The following is an 18,936-nucleotide window of genomic DNA, read 5'->3' on the forward strand; positions in this document are numbered from 1 at the left end:
GTTGAGGAGGTTATGTAATTTGAAATGTTCCGCCTTCTGTGATACTTAGAGATCACTAAAATATTCCAAGAATACGAGAGCAGCTTTTACTAGTTGACAATCTGAACAGGGTTTTTTTTTCCCCGAAACTTTTATCATTATTATTTAATTATTGAAGAGAAAATATCTAAGTATAAAGTAATCATTAGTGTGGGTGCTCATGAAAGGCAGAGGGTAACAGTGAGGTTTTGCTTGGGCATTATATGTATAAATTCTTGTTGGACTCAGAGTAGAATTGAGGATCGAAATTTAAGTAATTCCAGGCAAAATATACTCTGCCCATATACTGAGTGGATTTGTGTTTCTCTCCTTCTTCTCACGGCTGCTTGCAGCTGATTTAGTAAAACATAATAAAAGTTAAGCTCTTTTGCTCAAAAACATTCTTCAAATTGTGAGGCGTACCACGTTCATTTTTGTTTACTTTTATTTTTAATAGCCGGTGGAACATATTAATTGCAGCACGTGTGATGCTAATCGGTGGGATTTTTTAGCTTGCCTATTTTAGGAATTGCCAACTTTAATTGTGAATTTTCTTTTCCTAAACTGTTGACATTATTGTATAAATCCTGAGAAGGGAACGTCCTTTTCTATATCAATCTGATAGGCATTGATATAAATGGTGGGCTATCAAATTTGAAGAGTAAGGAGACGACAACAAAGGAAATTAGCCAAGTTAGTTTTTGAGATACGAAAATTTAGAACTGAACCGTCAATCTGTAACTACAAGTGTGTGCTACTGAATGACTCTGAATAACAACGAGAAGCTGTTGAAGAGGACCATTGATGATAATTACTAGCGTTATAAAACTCGCCTAGTTTATTTATTTATTTAGTTTTTGTTTTTTTTTTAAAGTTGCCAAGAGTAAATTTTCTTTCGCTAAGCTACGATTGTTGTTGTTTAATTCCTACAAAAGTTAGTAGTGTGGCGTTTTCTTTTCCCCAAACAAACAAGAAAGAATCACTAAACTTCTTTTTTTATTATAAGGGATCATTGTAACTTTTGAAGATTAAATCATATGTAAGGCTCTAAGAAATAAATTGCGTATGATAAATGTGCTCAGATCACACATTAAGGATCTCATTACTTATTTTTTTTTTTTTTTTTTTGATAAATGGTTTACTAAGGAAGTAATTTTTCATGTCGTGTACATTGATATATCCTATGATTCATGTTTTGAGTGCTTTGGCCCTAACGATTTTTAACCTTATTATGTATTTCTAGTAACTTATGTATTATTATAAAAACAACAGTGAATATTACGCCATGGCTTTCACGTTATTTAATCAAATTATAAAAACAATAGAAACTATTGAGTAATCCATTCAATTTTTGATAGTGTTGACAACTGACAGGGGAGGAGGGTGACATAACTAGCGAATCGGTAAATGATGTGTTAGTAGTGTTATGTCAGTCCATTTTCATTCGGTCCAGTACAGCCTTAGAACGGGTCCATTGGACAGTCAGTACTATAACTGATTTCTTTTTTTTTTTAAATGGCCGAACTTTATAAGTTTTAGAACTGAACTGAACCGAGACTAAAATAGAACGGACTGCAGTCTTTAGTCCTAAATATCGACTGATACAACTTTAGCTTTCAGTATGTAAAAATTAAAAAAACCCAAAAAGAGATATGATAACTCTGATCAATAATATATAAACAAGAGAGAATAAAAAGGCCCTTGGTCCTTATTAGGGACCAAACACAGATTATTTTTTTTCTAAAAATATTAATTTTTCAAAAAATACTTTCAATAAATTTAATTTATATAAATAAATATGGATTTTAAAAAAAAATCCAATAAATTTTTTGTGAATACCTATGGGTTTTTTTAATTTTTTTCCAAATAATTTAAATTTTGAAATTTAATTAAAATTAATTCCTTTTTTTACTTTTGTCAAAAAATTGCCGAATCGAAATTAACGAAAAAAATAGCAAAAAACTGTTATTTCGAAATGAGTAGAAGATTGGATTTATTACCATTGTAAAGAAAACCCCAAACCTACCAAGATTTTTCGTATTTGCAAAAACAAAAAAAGTTATGGAAAATAACTTTGTCGAAAAACTAACCCTCAATTACAGGTTCATTTTGGCAAATATTGCAAAAATTATGAAATAAAATGTACCGGAAATTGTTCCATTTCTTCTTAAAAATTGACTTTTAATGAGTAAAAGAGAAAAAAAAATGAAAAATTATTCATAAAACGACAGATATTTTAGATAGACAGCAACTTTAAAATACAAACTTTACTTTATCTACAAATCCAATTTGCCTTTGGTAATGACAAATTTTTTTCCCCAAAGAAAATGAGACTGCAATTAGCAGAGTTTCCTTTTTTAACCTTAACTTTTTTATCACGAATATATTTAGAAAACGTCCTTATTCGCATAATTGTTTTTTTTAAGACGCGAGTCACTTTTAAAGTTGTAACTTCACCCTCTATCTAGTCTCCTTGAGCAGCTTCAAACAATAATTTTTGTGTTTGGGATAAAGAATAAGGCCCCTTATATGAGACTACGAAACAAAAATCAGCCCCCCACCCCTCCATCTTAGCCTGACCATGTTCAAAAGAGACACCCATGCCAAATTCCACCTCTCATATTCCCAACAGTCTATGTAGCCATAAAAGACACACGAGCTCTATTATATCAACTACAATATAATATTAGACTATTAGTCTGCCTGTCCGCTAATAAAAACGCATAACCAGGATATTGATTTCATAAACAGAGACAGATACAACAGCCCTTAGACATAAAATAAAAGTTGTTCATAATTCTTTGACATAAGGATATGTTTCATTCTGGCCAGACCTGATTCCTGGGCTCTGGAGGGGATTTTTTGTTTTGTTTTTTGAAGTATGGGATGCAGATTCAAAAATGCAGCAAAAAAAAATAATAATAAAAATTATGAATTACTGTACTGTACTGGGCAAAGGGGAGAACGTATAAATTGAATACAAATGAAAAAAGAAAAGGAATTAGGAAGAGGAGAACCAAGTTTGTCTTTGTATCTATTAATAAAATAATTCGAAATAAAATCTAAAATATGGGTACATCCTCCTAGTATATACAAATTATTATTATTTTCAATTTTATGATTGAAATTAAGTATAAGATAGTGGAATGGTAGATCCATTTCAATGCAAGCTCTTGTTCCTCTACACAATATTATGTTGGTATTCATTAGTTTCAAGTTCTAGCCTAGTAGGAAGACGAAGAATAATAAAACAAGTTTTTAATTATATATTTGATAAATTATTCCGTATTTATAAGTACTTATAGGTATTAATCTTCGAATGGGAAAAATAATTATTCAGTGGACTAGGAGTTTAAGTAGATGTAGGTTGCTTATTATCAGTTTAGTCTAAGGATCGGTCTTTGAAACGCCCCCTTAAGACTCTCGGTTCTTGGGACACTCATTACTAGAACTGATTAAACAAAGAAGAAGAAGTAAAGCTGAGTTTGATATTATTTGAATATCATCAGAACCAGTAGATTTAGAGCTACAAAGATCCATAAAACTTATTCTTGGATCCTAAAAAGAAATAATAAGCATGAGAGTAAATTTATTAAATTTTTGAACAGAAATAAAGACATGTTTAGGGTGATGGGAAAAGCATGAGTATCAAGTATTTATAATTAGCATATCGCATAATACCTTCCTAAAAAATGAACTTGTTAATAGGACGTGCTGAGCGTATATATATATATATATACTTGTCGCTAAACCTCATCTAAAGTATCTATGATTATTTTTTATATTTTAAATCTACTTACTTTTCCTCTTTTATATAAAATTTAGCTACTGCCAAGGTAGTGGATAATAAAGGAGTGGTGCTTAGCGTCTGCATTCTGATTGGCTGAGCTGATTGACGTCACAAATGTTGTATTCACTCAGAAATGAAAACAATAATATTCATATAGCAACGTGAGTTGATAATTTATCAGGGTGGTGGATGATATCATATCTCTCTTCAAAGTAATGGCCTGTTCAAGGGATATCGACTCTTAAGGCGAGATCCAATGAACAAGGGTTTCACTCCCTAGATCTCATCTACTTTAATGGAAAGATCGTTCATTGTGCAGGTACGTCTTCAAATGAAGATAACTTGTGATTAGTCACTTCTGATCCCGTTAATAATTGTTCCTATACTTAAATTCCTTCATATCTTCCACTGAATCATCGTATACTTCTACATATCAGAGCAAAGGTGTTCCATAAAACGACAGAATAATCGACTGAGATACCCAGTGAAGAGCAGAGAGAATTCTCCACCTAGAGCTCGTTCTTGGAAATTATTGAAAGTCAACTGTGTTTCGTCTTCTACTCTAATAAAACTATTCAATGAATAAGAGTCCTTCAATTTCCTGGATGTATATAACACAGAAATCACTCATCTCTATCACATTTATAGCAATTCCATTTATAGGTTCGTGATATAGGGTATATACGGATAATTATATAAGCTGGACACTTTTAAGCCCACGCCTGATTACTTTATTAGTACTGAGTCACTTGTCATTGGAACATGATTCTAGACTAGTAAAGATAATGTGCTTTATGAAATAAATAACAAACTTCTTAACTTCTGTAGACTTATGTTAAAATATCTTAATTTCATTGAAATTCCCAAACCTATTGAGTTGGGAATCCTTCTCCAAACAGTCAAATTGCTTGTCACCATATTAGAATATTACTCTTCCAAAGATCTAGGATCTCGACACAAATGAATAAATTATTAAATGTTTTCCATACGATAATTATAAGTAATTTTACTGAAAACAATGGTTCAAATGTAACAAGTGTTGATACGATTGTTTTAGTATTGATTGAAAAAATAATAAAGTATCAATGATATTCTTCAAAATTTACATTCTCTATTTATGAGTACTCTGTTGTTTTTTATTTGATTGATTTATTCAGTTTTATTTGGGAGATGCAAATGCTATTTTGTTATTGTGATTGTTGTGAGGCGAGTATAAATCTCAAAATCCTTCCTATTATTAGTTGTAGAACTATTATTGGTATGTAATACGAACTATTGCAAGCAATATGAAAGTGGGAAATCTTAAGAAAATGTGATTTCCCGAGTATTATTCAAATGTTTACTAAAATATATATATATATATCTTCCTGGAGAGAAAAAAGTAAAAATCACAAGACTTATTCAGTGCATCATCATCTTGACTTTTGTTAGCAACATAAACTCTATATAAACAATAATAACAAATTAAGATCTAGTTGTACGTTTATTTTTTTCACAGGAGGGTTTTATGTTAAAAAAAATAATATTCACTTATTTTAAATATATTTAATATTGCTTCATATAATGTTTGTTTTTTATTATAAAACTATTCCTAATATTAAGATAATAGTGAGTATCCCCTATCTAAAGAAAATTGAAAAACATTTACAAATGATTAGATGTAATTGCTCAATCCCAACTACTACAAGTAAATAGTAATAGTTGTCTGCCGTATTATATTCATAAACCTAGAGAGATGCTCAAACATATTTTTTTTTTTTCATACCCACAAGGGTACAATATGAAAATAAAATGTAATTCCCCCTTTATAGTGCCAGGCCCAGTTGCAAGTAGAAAATATTCCATTTTGATTTCAATTCCTTGTAATTTTTTGAGCAAAATACGAGTATGGGCTAGCGTTTTCCACACATATGTAATGTCATTAAAATGGGCTTGCTTACTTCTGTCATAACTACTTTTTTTTTCAATTCTCTTCCACCCTTATTTTACTTGAACAACAAACTGGAAAGGTTGTGTTAAATACATACTCAAATCTGTCAGGGAAAAATTGTACGCAACAAAAAGAGGAGAGGTGCAAACTTCTTTGTGCCTCTGAGTGAATCGATGTTTAGACTTAGAGATGTAAATCGTGTGTATTTTTAAGCTGGCCCTCTATTTTGGAATTGGTAATCTACAGAATTAACTTTATTTTCCTATGATGTTGTCATTATTATCTAATTCCGGAGTAGTGAACTTATTTTTCTACTACATTCAGTTGTATTCAAAACCTGATTAAATATTTGTGAGTGTTCATAAAAGACGGAGGGTAACCTTGACGATTGATTGCTGACTTATAATTGTAAGTCCTAATTGTACTCAGAGTGGAATTGAGAGTCGTCATGGGAGTCAATCTAGCCTAAGCCATTCTCCTTGCCACGGCTAATTGGAATAGATTAAATAAAACGTCATAACATCTAAGCTGCTCTTCTTCAAAACACTCTTCATATTGTCAGGGTTACCATGCTATTTTCATGGGTGTTTTTTTTTACCATGAACAAAAAACACACGGTTTTCCTCACCATATGTATTTTATCTCTATGGTGAATCCACGTTTAGACTGCCATGCGATAAATAAAGAATATAAGCGACATTTTTGCTCATATCCGGCATTGATTGTACATATAATGGACATTTGTAATTTAATAAATACATGATAACGTTTGTTTTACTGTATGGAGAGGAGCATATCCTTTCTGAAAGAAACAATTTATTTAATTGTGCCCTACTTACTACACGTCGTTACCTTTATTGTATCACGCAGCCTTCCTTACAAAAAGAAATAGCTTCCCAACTTATGAATTTTCATTATACAATAATAGTTTTTAAAAAATTAAAAGATCTAGAAGTGTTTATACAGCTTTATCCCTGAAATGATTTTCCTTGGGAAACGACGATGGATGGAAGAGAGATAAAATACTTCCCAACTCTCTCTTTGCAATAACATAAGATTATAAGGAATTTTTTTTTAAATTAACAAAGACATTTAGTCCATTTTATCTTTGTGATTGTTGGCAGATATACTGTATATTTGTGTGTTTGTGAGGTAACGCCCTGACTAAGAACATAAGTAACAAATTATGTACTTTAAACTGTTTTATCGGAAATATTTTAGTGTATCTCACAACCTTTCCTCGATAATAAAATAAGAGGAGGAAACAAAATCTGAAGGTAGAACCCCAATTATTCCCCACCAATATGGAATTATTATTCAATAATTATAGGGAATTGTTCAAATTTTGGAAGTAGCTAATTTGATTACTACCAATTAATGACGTAAATCATCTATAGTTGATATCAAAATACTGTGTTAATTTAATATGTTAGTCAAGTAGGCCCATAGTCAACTTCTCCGTTGTTATCCTCTGGGTTATAAGCCCTAAAGATATTTTAGTGTATGAGTATTTTTTTGCTGGAAACTTCCATAGCTTTTCTATTTTCTAATGCTCCTATCATTATTCTTGAAAACACCAATATTTTCTTATTAAAATCTGGGGATATTATGTTGGAGATATTTGAGGTCAAAAAATATGGTCAAGGTCAGTATTTTTTTATAACTCAATAGCCATCAAATGATGTATTATATGAATTCATTAGCTGAGTGCTTTACGAAACACACAATTCAAAGTACAAGGGTTTTCAAGACGAATTTTGATTAAAGCTTCATGACAGCTAAGTATCCACCCTCACAATCATTCTTCAAAACTGTCAGGTTTAACATGTTCATTTTTGGTTTCGTTTTTTTATAACATATTGGTAGATCAGCTTATTTTAACTATTTTTTACTACAAAAAGCCCGGCCCTTTTCAATTATAGTATTATTCTCATACAAATAGTCATGTCCAAATTATGTTAAGTTTATTTATTTGCATTTTATGCTTTTATTTACATTTTTTGCATTTTCGACCTTTATGTGCATTTTTAGTTAGAAAATGTGTATTAATGCAATTGTTCCATGGTAACAGCCCGAATTACACATTTTTTTAATTTTTCCCCTCTAAAACAAAAGAGCTAAGTCTCTTAGGTTCCCCACCCCATCTATTCTATCCATCTTACCGCCAAAGCTATAGAGGGTTTTACTTTCCATTTTTCCTCTATAAATATCAAGTGCATCCATTTTTCTTCTCATTACCGATATATAACAACTCTATTGGAAAGCATTTAGCTTTTAATGATTTTTATTTGCATATTTATTATATGCAAATAAATTATTATTTCCTTCTCGAAAATATTCTTCCAATTATTATCATTGTTACCATGTTGATTAGCGGTTTCTTTTTTTTTTTCTTTTAAATGCTTACAATTTACAACCTTAGATATATCTCTCTCTCTTTCTTTGTGTGTATGTTGAAGTTTGAGACTTCCTCATTTAAGGATGTACCTAAATCAATTGTTTTGCAATGTGTATTCTTAATTGGTCATGCAGTTTATACTCAATCCCAATGAATTTACACATATGTAGGTATATAACGTATTGTACCTTTGGAAATGTTTTTGTGGCAGAAAGAGTTGATATTATTATGTATTTAGTATTTACATAAGTATTCCTCAGTTGACACCATTTACATAAATATTTACTAAATACTTATATATAATGTGCCATTAGGCATGAGTATTTATTTACATATATGTGTATAAATAAGGGATTTGAGGCAATTCATTGAATTGATGACATAATCGGAAGGAAACAAGTTACGTGTTATCACACAACCAGGTTGTTATGTCCTATTGAAGTTTTTGATTAGTCCTACAATATCATATGTTATACAATGTACTAATAATTTTTATATTGTTGTCTTTTAAGTGACTTTCAAAACGGCGTTATTTCGTTAACAACAAAATATAAATTGTATTTTGTCGTCACCTATCGATTTGACTGTTTCTTTTCTCCTAGTCAACAACAAAGTTTACTTAACAATTTTTTTGCAAGGTAACGCCGTGATTAATACCATATTTTATTAAGAGCGTATTCATTATGAATGTTAATGACAGCATAGTCAGTGACCTAGAGATTCGGGGATTCAGTATCTTTGCTAATTACTTCTTTCTATCTTAAATGGTGATGATTTTAAAATATTTCTTAGAATGTATCGCACAGTCGAATATTATAAACCATTATATTATATTAGTAATCTATAGGTAAGGTGGTGGTGGTCAATGAACCTTGTTTTTTTAGAAATTATGATAATCCTATTAGTTATATATTTGATGATGAGATGAGCTAAACGTATGATGAGATAATATGTTTATCTCATTTGATATTCATAAACAATGCACATATTATGTACGTGAATGTAATCAAATCAACATAATTTATTTTTTCGTTTATATCTGTGTATTCATATATCCAATAAAGATTATCTCTCATTCATTTCAGATCCCATGACCTTTGTCTCACTGTGACTGGAGAGTATTTATCTCCAGGAGACTGCAAGAATGGCTTGTGTAACTACTCACCTGTTACCCGTAGTCCATGTCAATGTGATCTCCAATTTGTGCGATGCCTTCGCTCCGCCAAGACAAAAGTAGCAAATGCCCTAGGACGTCTTTTTTTTAACATTGCTGGTCTAACATGCTACAAATATGAGCATCCAGTAAAGCGATGTACGGAGTTTGCTCGTCCCCAAATCACTCGATTCCCTCCCTGGCTCCTCTCTGCCATGCATATCAATCCATCTCCCAAGAGACCTCGATGCAAACGCTATGAACTAGATAAATCAAAGCCCAAGATTTGGCAGTTCTTTGAGACTTTCTATGAAGAAAATAATGCTAGGAGTGAAGAGCCAAGATCTTCACAATTGCCTCTTCTACAAAAGTTCTTTCTAGACATTTTTATGAGTTTAATTGATCCTATTCGGTGAAGAAATCAACCAGAACAGACACAAACTAACTTTTTTTATAGGAAATCATTAGCGTCGATAACTACTTTTCAAGAACTGGACTAAAATACAGTTAAATTTATTTATTCTTAGATTTTTGATTATTGACAAATGGGCATTTTATTTACAAACACTTTCATAATATCAAAAACTTATTTTATCCCTCCCCTAAAGAAACCATTTTTTTAAATACATATAATAAATACTAAAGGACCCTAGAGTCATTTAATAAATAGAAGTGTTGGATCGGTCCTAGGACTGTTCTTTATTTTTCTCCTTTCAGTCTTTTTTTCTAATCGGTCCGGTCTTTTTTACCACTCATTAGTCCTACAGTCCTAGTCATATCTTTATTTTCTTCACTCCTAGCTAGAATTGAAGAATATGAAAACGAAAAAAATAATTAATGCTAGCTAGAACGTTTAATACTTGACACGCCACAACATGTATTGTATTATGCAATCTTTCCTTCAGAAAGGAACAGGGCCAAAAGGCCCAAAATCAGTTGGAAGTTAGCCAATCCTTCCCAACTATGGAACTTTTGTTCAATGATTTTTGGTAATTGTTCGCAGCTCAACTATAGCTAATTATAATTCAACCAATCAACGTTCAGTACACTCATTAAGGTAAAATAAGTGGAAACATCGACAGATGACAATTAAAGGGACTGTATATTTTTGTACTTGTGAAGTAACACTGTGTTGAGTATAATTAATCGTTCTATCTACACACTTCTTACTTTAAACTTTAGGTATCTCGTCTCATTGAAAGAGACTATGCTAAAACTTCAACAGCTGATATGAAGTAGATAATAACTACGTCATTTCAGCTGTGTAGTTACTATAAAAGACCAATAAGGACCGGTGCTAGAGCTGATAAAATTAAGCCGGACCGTACTCCAATCTTCTTAGCCCGATCCAACCCTAATAAATTCAGATATTATGAGTATTGACGTGCAATAAATGAAATTCTGACCTTAATTTTTCTTCTAATCCAAGAAACAAGATAGCTTTACATCTTATTAAAAAAAAGTAAATACAAATATGAGTCGAGCCCATGCTCATGATAATGTCCTTTCTTTTCAATTACACAACTCCTATCTTTTTTAATTTCCTCCTACAAGATAAAATCAATGACAGATCTGTGCCATGTAAGTAGAGATTCCTCCTAATAATTTAATTAATTATCGATGTAGTTATGTAAATTAATTAGGTGTAGTCTTTATCTCTCGTTTTCGGGAGTGTACATATGTGATTAATAAACCATAAAGAAGTTATAATTCCACCCAATCCCTCTCAAAGGAAATGGAGTCCCCTACGAATCCTTGATTAATATTCCTTCATTTTTATTATATCTTTTTTGATTAACAATCTATTCTGGTCTAGTGTTCTATTTGTCTTTATTTATTCGGACCAGTCCAGTCTTAGGGACGTTCTTTAAGACAGTTAGTCCTTGGTATTTGTCCTAAAAATGGCATTGGTTTATTAAGCCAATAAAATGTATGAGGTATGTATTAAAGAATAGAAAACATCTTGCATAAAAATATACCACCTTCAATGATATCACAAAGGATCCATTTTAACTTCTTTACGGACCGAAAACTGGGACTTGACCGGACTGGACTGAAATGTACCACGTTCCTAAATAAAGACCAATACAACACTATTCTGGGCTCAATAGGCTGGCCCGCGACTACGGGGGCGTGGGGAGACTAAAAGCTTGTCGTCAAATTTCTCTAAAAGAAAAAGTTTTTTGCCAATTCATTTTTGTTGTTGTCACAATTGTGAAGTCAAACATTTTCTCCTGTTCATAATGTTTTTTTGTTTTTCTTAAATGATCAAAAAAGTTATCGTCTCGTAAAAAAATATTACATATTTTTAAAAAGTTATTTTTCAAATTTGGTCTTTTGCCACTTTTTTAAATTTGTATTTCTTAAATTTGACATTATTAAAAATCACCCCTCACCCCCCCCCCATCCACCAAGAAATTAAACTTAATCACAACTTGTCTATAAGTGTAAAAAATGGATGCAGATTTCCTTCCATCATTACATGTAAACCTAACAATATTCGGTCAATTACTTACCTAATTCTTTTTAATATTCTAAAAAGCTGGAAATTTAAAAAAAAAAAATTGTATTTCCTAAAAAAATGTCATCAAATAATAATTCATGTCTTTTATCCTAGTCCTTAATTTGTATCGAATTAGTTATTAATATTTGTACATAATTGTAATTGTTCCCGTATAAAAATTATCCTCCCTACGCCTATTTTGGAGTCCAGAAGGCTTATTAGAGTTTTTATTATTAATCATGAAAATATCCCAAGAGAATTTAAAAAAACTTTTAATTCATCACACCCATCACCAAATTTAAAGACAAATTGCACGCCAAAGAGTGCATCAAATTAAAATTAACTAGAAGGGGATTCAAAATTAGGTAGATAAGTAGCCATGACTATAAAGTGACATTTATATATATATATTTTTGTCTTAATCAAAAATTTAAATTTTAAAATTTGATATATAAAAACCTATATCCTATATTCAAAATATGCTATTAATTAGTTATACAATCTTATTTCCATGGTTTAGACAATAAATTAACTATTATAATTGAAAATACTAATATATTTTTCACTAGCTATCCTATTTATATTGTCCCTAATTGTTCCAAAACAAAATTTATTGTACATATTTAGCCATTTCTTAATTTCATTTTTAAACAAATGAATTTAAGGTTAGACAGCAATGACTGCTTTTGACAGAAAAATATTTGGGTGACAAGGATTTTGACTTGGCCACTTGGCTTAGTTAGGCAAACTGAGAATGAATATTCGGATATAGAGAAGTTTAATATACCTGTTGTGCCTACTTTTATATATTATGTTTAGGGATATGCTGTGATTAGGTATTAGGGATTGTATAAATCTTCGTGAGTTTAAATCAACACAAAATATATGTTAATCACTTTGATAGAGGGCATATCTACTGAAAAACATCATTAAATAAACTATAATGCTCCTAATTGCTCGTTAATACTTTGGAATAGTCAAAAAAGGGCAAAATAATTATGAATAATATTTATATTACATTTTTATTAAATGTATGCTAACGAGTATTTTGACAATTTTCATATCTCTAATTCTTTAAAAATCCAGAAGAAAAAAATTCCCTAAATCATACCAAAGCTAACAAGTGAATACATTGGAACAGTATTTAATCAGCCTTGTCAGTTGTCACTTCAATATTTTTCTTGCTGGATTGTGTACACCCCTAGCGACCTATAATCGGTACCTTATACACTTTTGAAATTTTGTATTTTAATGACAATATTCTTCCTATGAAAAAATATACTAGAGGGATAAAAATTTCATTTCCCACCCACGTTTAAGCTTGTTCTTTAATTACACAATAATTAATCATATGTACCCATGAGTGTGTTTACAAAACTACATATTCTAATAATTATATATATTATGTAAAATTAAAATTTATTATCAAACAAATTTTCAAAAATTCATTCTTTAAGGTATTTATGAAACCAACATTGTATTTTCAAATAATATTAATTATATTAGACATAAAACATGTAATATTGCTGGTTTAAAGCCAAATTCTGCTAAAGACAAAATGAGATATTACCACCTGGCTACTGTAATTAAGTAGTACATAGTTTCATCTTCTATTTGATATTTTCTCATATTTTAAGTTGAGGTAATAGTGCTAAATCCATTATCATGTTTTCAATAATCAAATTGTTCTTTCTTCCAATTTGTTTTATTAGAAATATGGATGTCGGCCATTTTGTGGGCCTAAACAACCAAGTTCAATAAAAATGAAAATTATTTTTCTCATTAATATGAAGGAAAAGAAATAGTGAAAGATTGGATATCAAAAATTAAATATTTAAATTATCTTATTTTCAGTGTTGATAAAAATAATTAACTATTACAATGAAAAGATATATTTTTGTAATTATCCTTTTAATTTATTATAAAATAAAAAATTGTACAAATCTACCCATTTTTAATTCATATAAATATGATTATATTCAAATAACAGTGTTTATCATTCACATCAAGTAGTATTCATGCAATTGATGTCTTTTTATTTTATTTTTAAAGCTATTTGATGAAGTTTCATCAAGATTTTTTGAAAATTTGTCCGTTTTATGCAGTACAAATATCAATTTTCAAAGCCTAAAATGGTGGTGTTTCCTTCAATCTTGATCCAATGTATTATGTCAGTGAAAACCCTCTATAACTAATTTCTCTAATGATTTTAATAGAGTATTTCTAATAAACTGACTGAGGATTCAAAGATAGTGGCTATAATATAATTTGATCTAATAGGTCTTCGTGGACAAACATTAAGGAAAAAACCGCCTCTTTTTTATTTATTACCAAAACCTAGCTATTATATGAAATACTTTAATAAATAAAAAACTCACGTAATAAGATTTATTTCTAAATAAGCTCTCCAGAAAGATTTCTAAAATATAGAAATATCACTAATAAGTCCAATATATCTATTCATATTCTATTTAGATCTGCATCTAATCGAGAGCTAAAAGTTGGTTTGATATTTAGAGTACGAAATTTGACTGATCATATCTCAATTTGTCAAAATGTAATTTAACACAATTTGACTTTAAACACACGATAATATATGGACTCTTGTAGCTATACAACAGCGACTGATATACGTAACGTCCCTTCTTTGTTTCTTATTAAAGCAACTACTACAAATATAAAAATTACTAAAACTATTATTATTATTCATTATCAAACACTAATTCCCCAGTTTTGTTGCTTAAAAAGGATTATTCAATGCTAATTATGTAATACATATATGGACACACGCCTCATTATATATGTATGTACTTGTTATGAATATGATGTAATAGTTTATAATAAAAATATGATATGAAAAACTTTTTTTAATATTATGTGCTGTTTGTATTATTATCTTATCATTATTTGTCAACCAAGGGGATTGAGGACGGGCTGATTCGTCACAAGGGGTTACAAGTTTCTCATATTTGTTAATTTCATTATTATTATTCATATTAATCAATAGGAAATTGTCTTCCGTAAATTATATCATTAATTAGAATAATAGTTATTAATATCTTTTATTATTTAAAGCGTCTTATAAAGAAAGGCGAGGAGAACAATATTAAGATTTCCCCCTAAAGTTATGATTAAAGTAGATTGCATATATATGGATTGATTATATTTATATATATTTGATGAAGTGCATTGAGGCTTGAATCCTCTCCCCTCTTTCTTAGTGTAATTAATTAATATTAACACACACATACATACACAATGTCTGTTCATTTTTGTATCAAAAGAGACGATCACTGAAAGAAAGCAACCAATTGTTTGGTGGATTTGGCTATGTCAAAAGCATTTTGAATCACTTGTTGGGACACGAAGGAAGAGGAGAGGGGCCCTTCTTTCTGAGACCTTATGACCAGTATCCCACATTCTCTTTCAAAGTTTTGAGCAGCGGATGTGAGAGAACTGAGTGAACTCCTCATGGACTCGTTCCCCATGTCGTCTGGGAATAGAACAACCATATCCGTTACGGCACGAACTATTCGCTCAGAACAAGGAATAAATGCGTCAAATTTTTCATCTTTGGCCGTTATAAGGAGTTCCTGTATGCATCTCGTGATTGCCTCGGTTCGTCGGACGACTTCTTCCTGACTAGGTAGGATACCCGAAGTATCATCATAATAATTGGAAGGATACCTTGCTGAGTAACTCCTAGTAGGTTCATCATATGTGACATCATTTCCGTAGTAGTGTGAAGAGGTGTTACCCCGAGGAGTATGAGAGGAATTCATTGATAGATAACTATTTAACTGTGGAACTCCGGATGAACTCGAAGGAGGTGGTGGCGAGCGACTCTCGTACATGGAAAGCGATCGTGAATCCTCAAACTTTGAATGAATGGGAGAAACTCGGAGGTTTTTATTTTCGAGTATAAGTTTATTCACAGTTGTAGTAAGTCGAGCAATCTCGGATCTCATGTCATCATTTGAGTCTATGAGGTGCTGAACTCTAAGTTCAGAACTCTCTAATTGAGTTTTTAATTTGATGTAGTCCCCACCTGAGAGGTGAGGGCCGCCGCCACTTCGATTCGATATAGAGTCCTTCTTTGATTTAATGAGATTATTAGCATTATTGTTGTTATGGCATGATTCAAGCTCTTTCTCCACTAATTCATCCTCATCATCCTCGGGAACTTGATAGTAGTCATCATCTGACGCAACATGATCATAAATTGGTTCCTCATCTCCCCCAAAAGCAAGAGATTTTATCCTCTGACTTGGAGTCGTCTTGGCTTTAAGGGGCCATTTATTATCTAACTCCGTTTGTCGACGACGAACTTCCTTCAGAACATCAATGACAAGGCCCGCAAATTCTAAACTATTAAGTCTGGCTAGTTTTTGGCGCCCTTGGTTTCGTGTCGTACCATAGTCAGGGTTGACGGGCAAAAAAGGAATAATTGCGGATTTGTTACCAGGAGAGTTGGAATTAGAGGCCCAGAGACTATCCGTCTCACGGCGATCCACTTCATCGTAGACATCAATGGCAAGCTCTTCAAATACTGAATTGTTCAGACCTAGATTATGAATAATAATCGTACATATTAAATATTAAAATAATGAAAGCTGGAATACCTTGTAATTTTCTTTTGGCAATGCGATGAGCCTCTCCCTGTGATCTATCAGACTCGGGAATAAGAAAATGCTGACCAGAGATATGCTCTGGTCGTTTCTGGCACAAATAATACGTTAGTCTATCACTTAATTCAAATTGTGAAGAAAAAATCCGTTGAGAGAGAGTGTTGTGACCCGATGTCTTGGCATAGTCCGTCGCAGATTTTCCAGACTTGTCAACAGCACCAGGGTCAGCTCCATAGACGAGGAGAAGCTCAACTTGTCCCGCTTGACCAGCTCGCCCCGCAACCTATCAACAACAATCTTAATTAATTGAGCCTGGATTAAAATAGGAAAGGAAGGATTCTTTCCTACCATAAGAGGTGTGGAATTCTTTTCTGGATGGTAATAATTGGGATCCGCACCTTGGGAAAGGAGCCGGAGACTCGTTTCCAGATTGGAAGTGCGAACACTGGAATGGAGCTGCCGGCTCAGCTCGGACTCCGTAACGAACTCGTCCTTTCCCGTGGGTTTATAGAGAAAGGCCAGAGTGGCGTGTTTGGCACGGATGAATTCAAACTTGAGGGGATGAAGAGGATCAGAGGCCTGGGGCTTGGATGTGGGATTGGAGGAAGGGGCCTCCGCCTTGTGGGGGTTGAGGAGGGAATACTCCCAGATGGAGTTGGCCCCATTGGCGTACAGGGATTGCACCATGTGGAGTTGTTCTGGGATCCAATTGCTTTGGCGCAGTGCTTTAATATGCGAGACGTGTCGTCCCAGAGTCCGGTGCACGGAGCAACAGTCCGAACAGAGAAGAATGCCACGGTTGATGGAGGCCCAGGAGGGGCCCAGTGCACCGCAGTCCCCGCACACGCTCATGGGACGGGGAGACTTGAAAGAACCTTTGGATATCATGTCCAAGTGGGACACCTTCAATAACTTCACCACCCCAAGTCTTGATGTCTACACTCAATAGTCAATCGCATTCCTCCTCTCCTACATCTACTTTACTTTATAGACTGTAGAGGTGCTTACTGCTTAGCTGGGATGCCCTATGCTAGTAGTGCTAGTAGTAAGAAATATGACTAATAGGAGTGATCTAACAACTACACAGATAGACAGTCCACAACCTATTCCTAGCTATTCCCTATTCAGTCACCTTCTCTCTCTCTCTCTCTCTCTCTCCTCTCTTTCTAGCTTAAGCTTCTTCTTCTTCTTAATATTATATATGTAAAAGAACAAAAGTTGTAGAGCAAACACAACGGATTTATTAAGTCATTTTTTATCGTGACGTCATTTGGCGAATTTGTTATGCTAGCTAAATGTAATGCATCAAAAGCACAAAAGTAGTCATTAAAATTTGTTTGCCCATTAATTCCTTACTTATTCCCGCTCTATTTAGATCTTTCAAAATATCGTTATCTTCCTGTATTTGGTGTTCCAATGACGTCATTCCTGATGCAAGTAGATATTTTTAAGTGAGATCTCTACAAATCGTTGCTGCCAATTTGTTAAAATAACACTACTTCTTATTTAATTCTTCTTTGCTCCAACTAGCTAATTGAAGCAGCAGCAGCTGTTCTTTGAATGTTCCTCCAATCAAGAGTCAGTACTCACTTCCCATACACACTCTCTCCTTTATCCATTGTTTGGATTGGTAGATTCTCATACTATTATCATATTTTGATATGATTGAATAAGTTTAGAGGTGTATGAAATATGTCCTTAAAAGCGGGACTTTTGAATCTGAAGATGGGTTTCATTATTATCTAATACTTGATAAGGGAACATCTATATATAGGCTGTATGCTTATGAAAGGCTATGGCAAATGAGGGTTTGTTGGGGAATTTATATAAGTCATTCTTGGGCTCGGAGTAGAATGTCCTACTCTATATATTATGGAGTAGGATTTTTGTTAATTCCCTCATTCTCCCAGGACTGCTTGCTTCTGATCTAATAAAACGTCATAAAACGAAGCTACTCTCCTCCCAGACCTTCTTCAGATTGTCAGGGTTACCACCTTCATTTTTGATTTATTTTACTCGAGACAACGTTAGCTGTTTTTGGGGTACATATACAATAAGAATCTATATTTTTTTTCTATCTTTCTTGATTTTCATAGCATGTACAAGTATAACTATAGTACACAGTGGGAGAATATAACAGTTGACGTGATTTTACGCGAGACTAACATCCTCATGCAGCTTACACATAACGATATATTTTGCCACGCCAGATGTCGCTCTATTCTACAATGGATTACGTCATAAAATCTTTTTTTGTCCCTTATGCAACTTTTCTTCCCTTCGCAGAATTTACCTTGTTAGTTCAATTAATAGGGAGTAATTTATGAAGGACATATATATATATATATATTATGCAGTAATATTTGATGCTCCTGGCGGAGAAAAATATATTGCGATGGCAAATATTTTGTACAAATATTAATCACGAGGTCTTCCTTTTGCTCCCTTAATTTTAAAGCTTTATATTTGATCCCAAATGTTTATTAGGATGAGAATGAGGAACTCTAACCGCTGCC

At 32.3% G+C, this 18,936-nt stretch overlaps 2 protein-coding genes across 2 annotated transcripts in view; one reads left to right on the plus strand and one right to left on the minus strand.

The window, feature by feature from the left end:
* The window catches only part of LOC121125902 (uncharacterized), a 49,749-nt gene extending 37,409 nt beyond the window's left edge, over positions 1-12,340 (plus strand). The window contains exon 2 of the mRNA XM_040721162.2: positions 9,222-12,340. Within this exon, the coding sequence (XP_040577096.1) occupies positions 9,222-9,705 (484 nt within the window). The 3' untranslated portion in view covers positions 9,706-12,340. The remainder of the gene's footprint in view (positions 1-9,221) is intronic.
* Positions 12,341-14,834: 2,494 nt separating this feature from the next.
* Positions 14,835-17,948, minus strand: Git (ARF GTPase-activating protein GIT1). The gene is made up of 3 exons (XM_040721161.2): positions 16,769-17,948; positions 16,415-16,703; positions 14,835-16,356 (listed from the first exon to the last, which is right to left on the minus strand). The coding sequence occupies exons 1-3, from the start codon at positions 17,306-17,308 to the stop codon at positions 15,083-15,085; spliced, it is 2,103 nt and encodes a 700-aa protein (XP_040577095.1). The 5' UTR covers positions 17,309-17,948; the 3' UTR covers positions 14,835-15,082.
* Positions 17,949-18,936: the final 988 nt, after the last annotated feature.

Source organism: Lepeophtheirus salmonis, chromosome 11 (assembly GCF_016086655.4).
Source record: "Lepeophtheirus salmonis chromosome 11, UVic_Lsal_1.4, whole genome shotgun sequence".
Classification (NCBI taxonomy): Eukaryota; Metazoa; Arthropoda; class Copepoda; order Siphonostomatoida; family Caligidae; genus Lepeophtheirus; species Lepeophtheirus salmonis.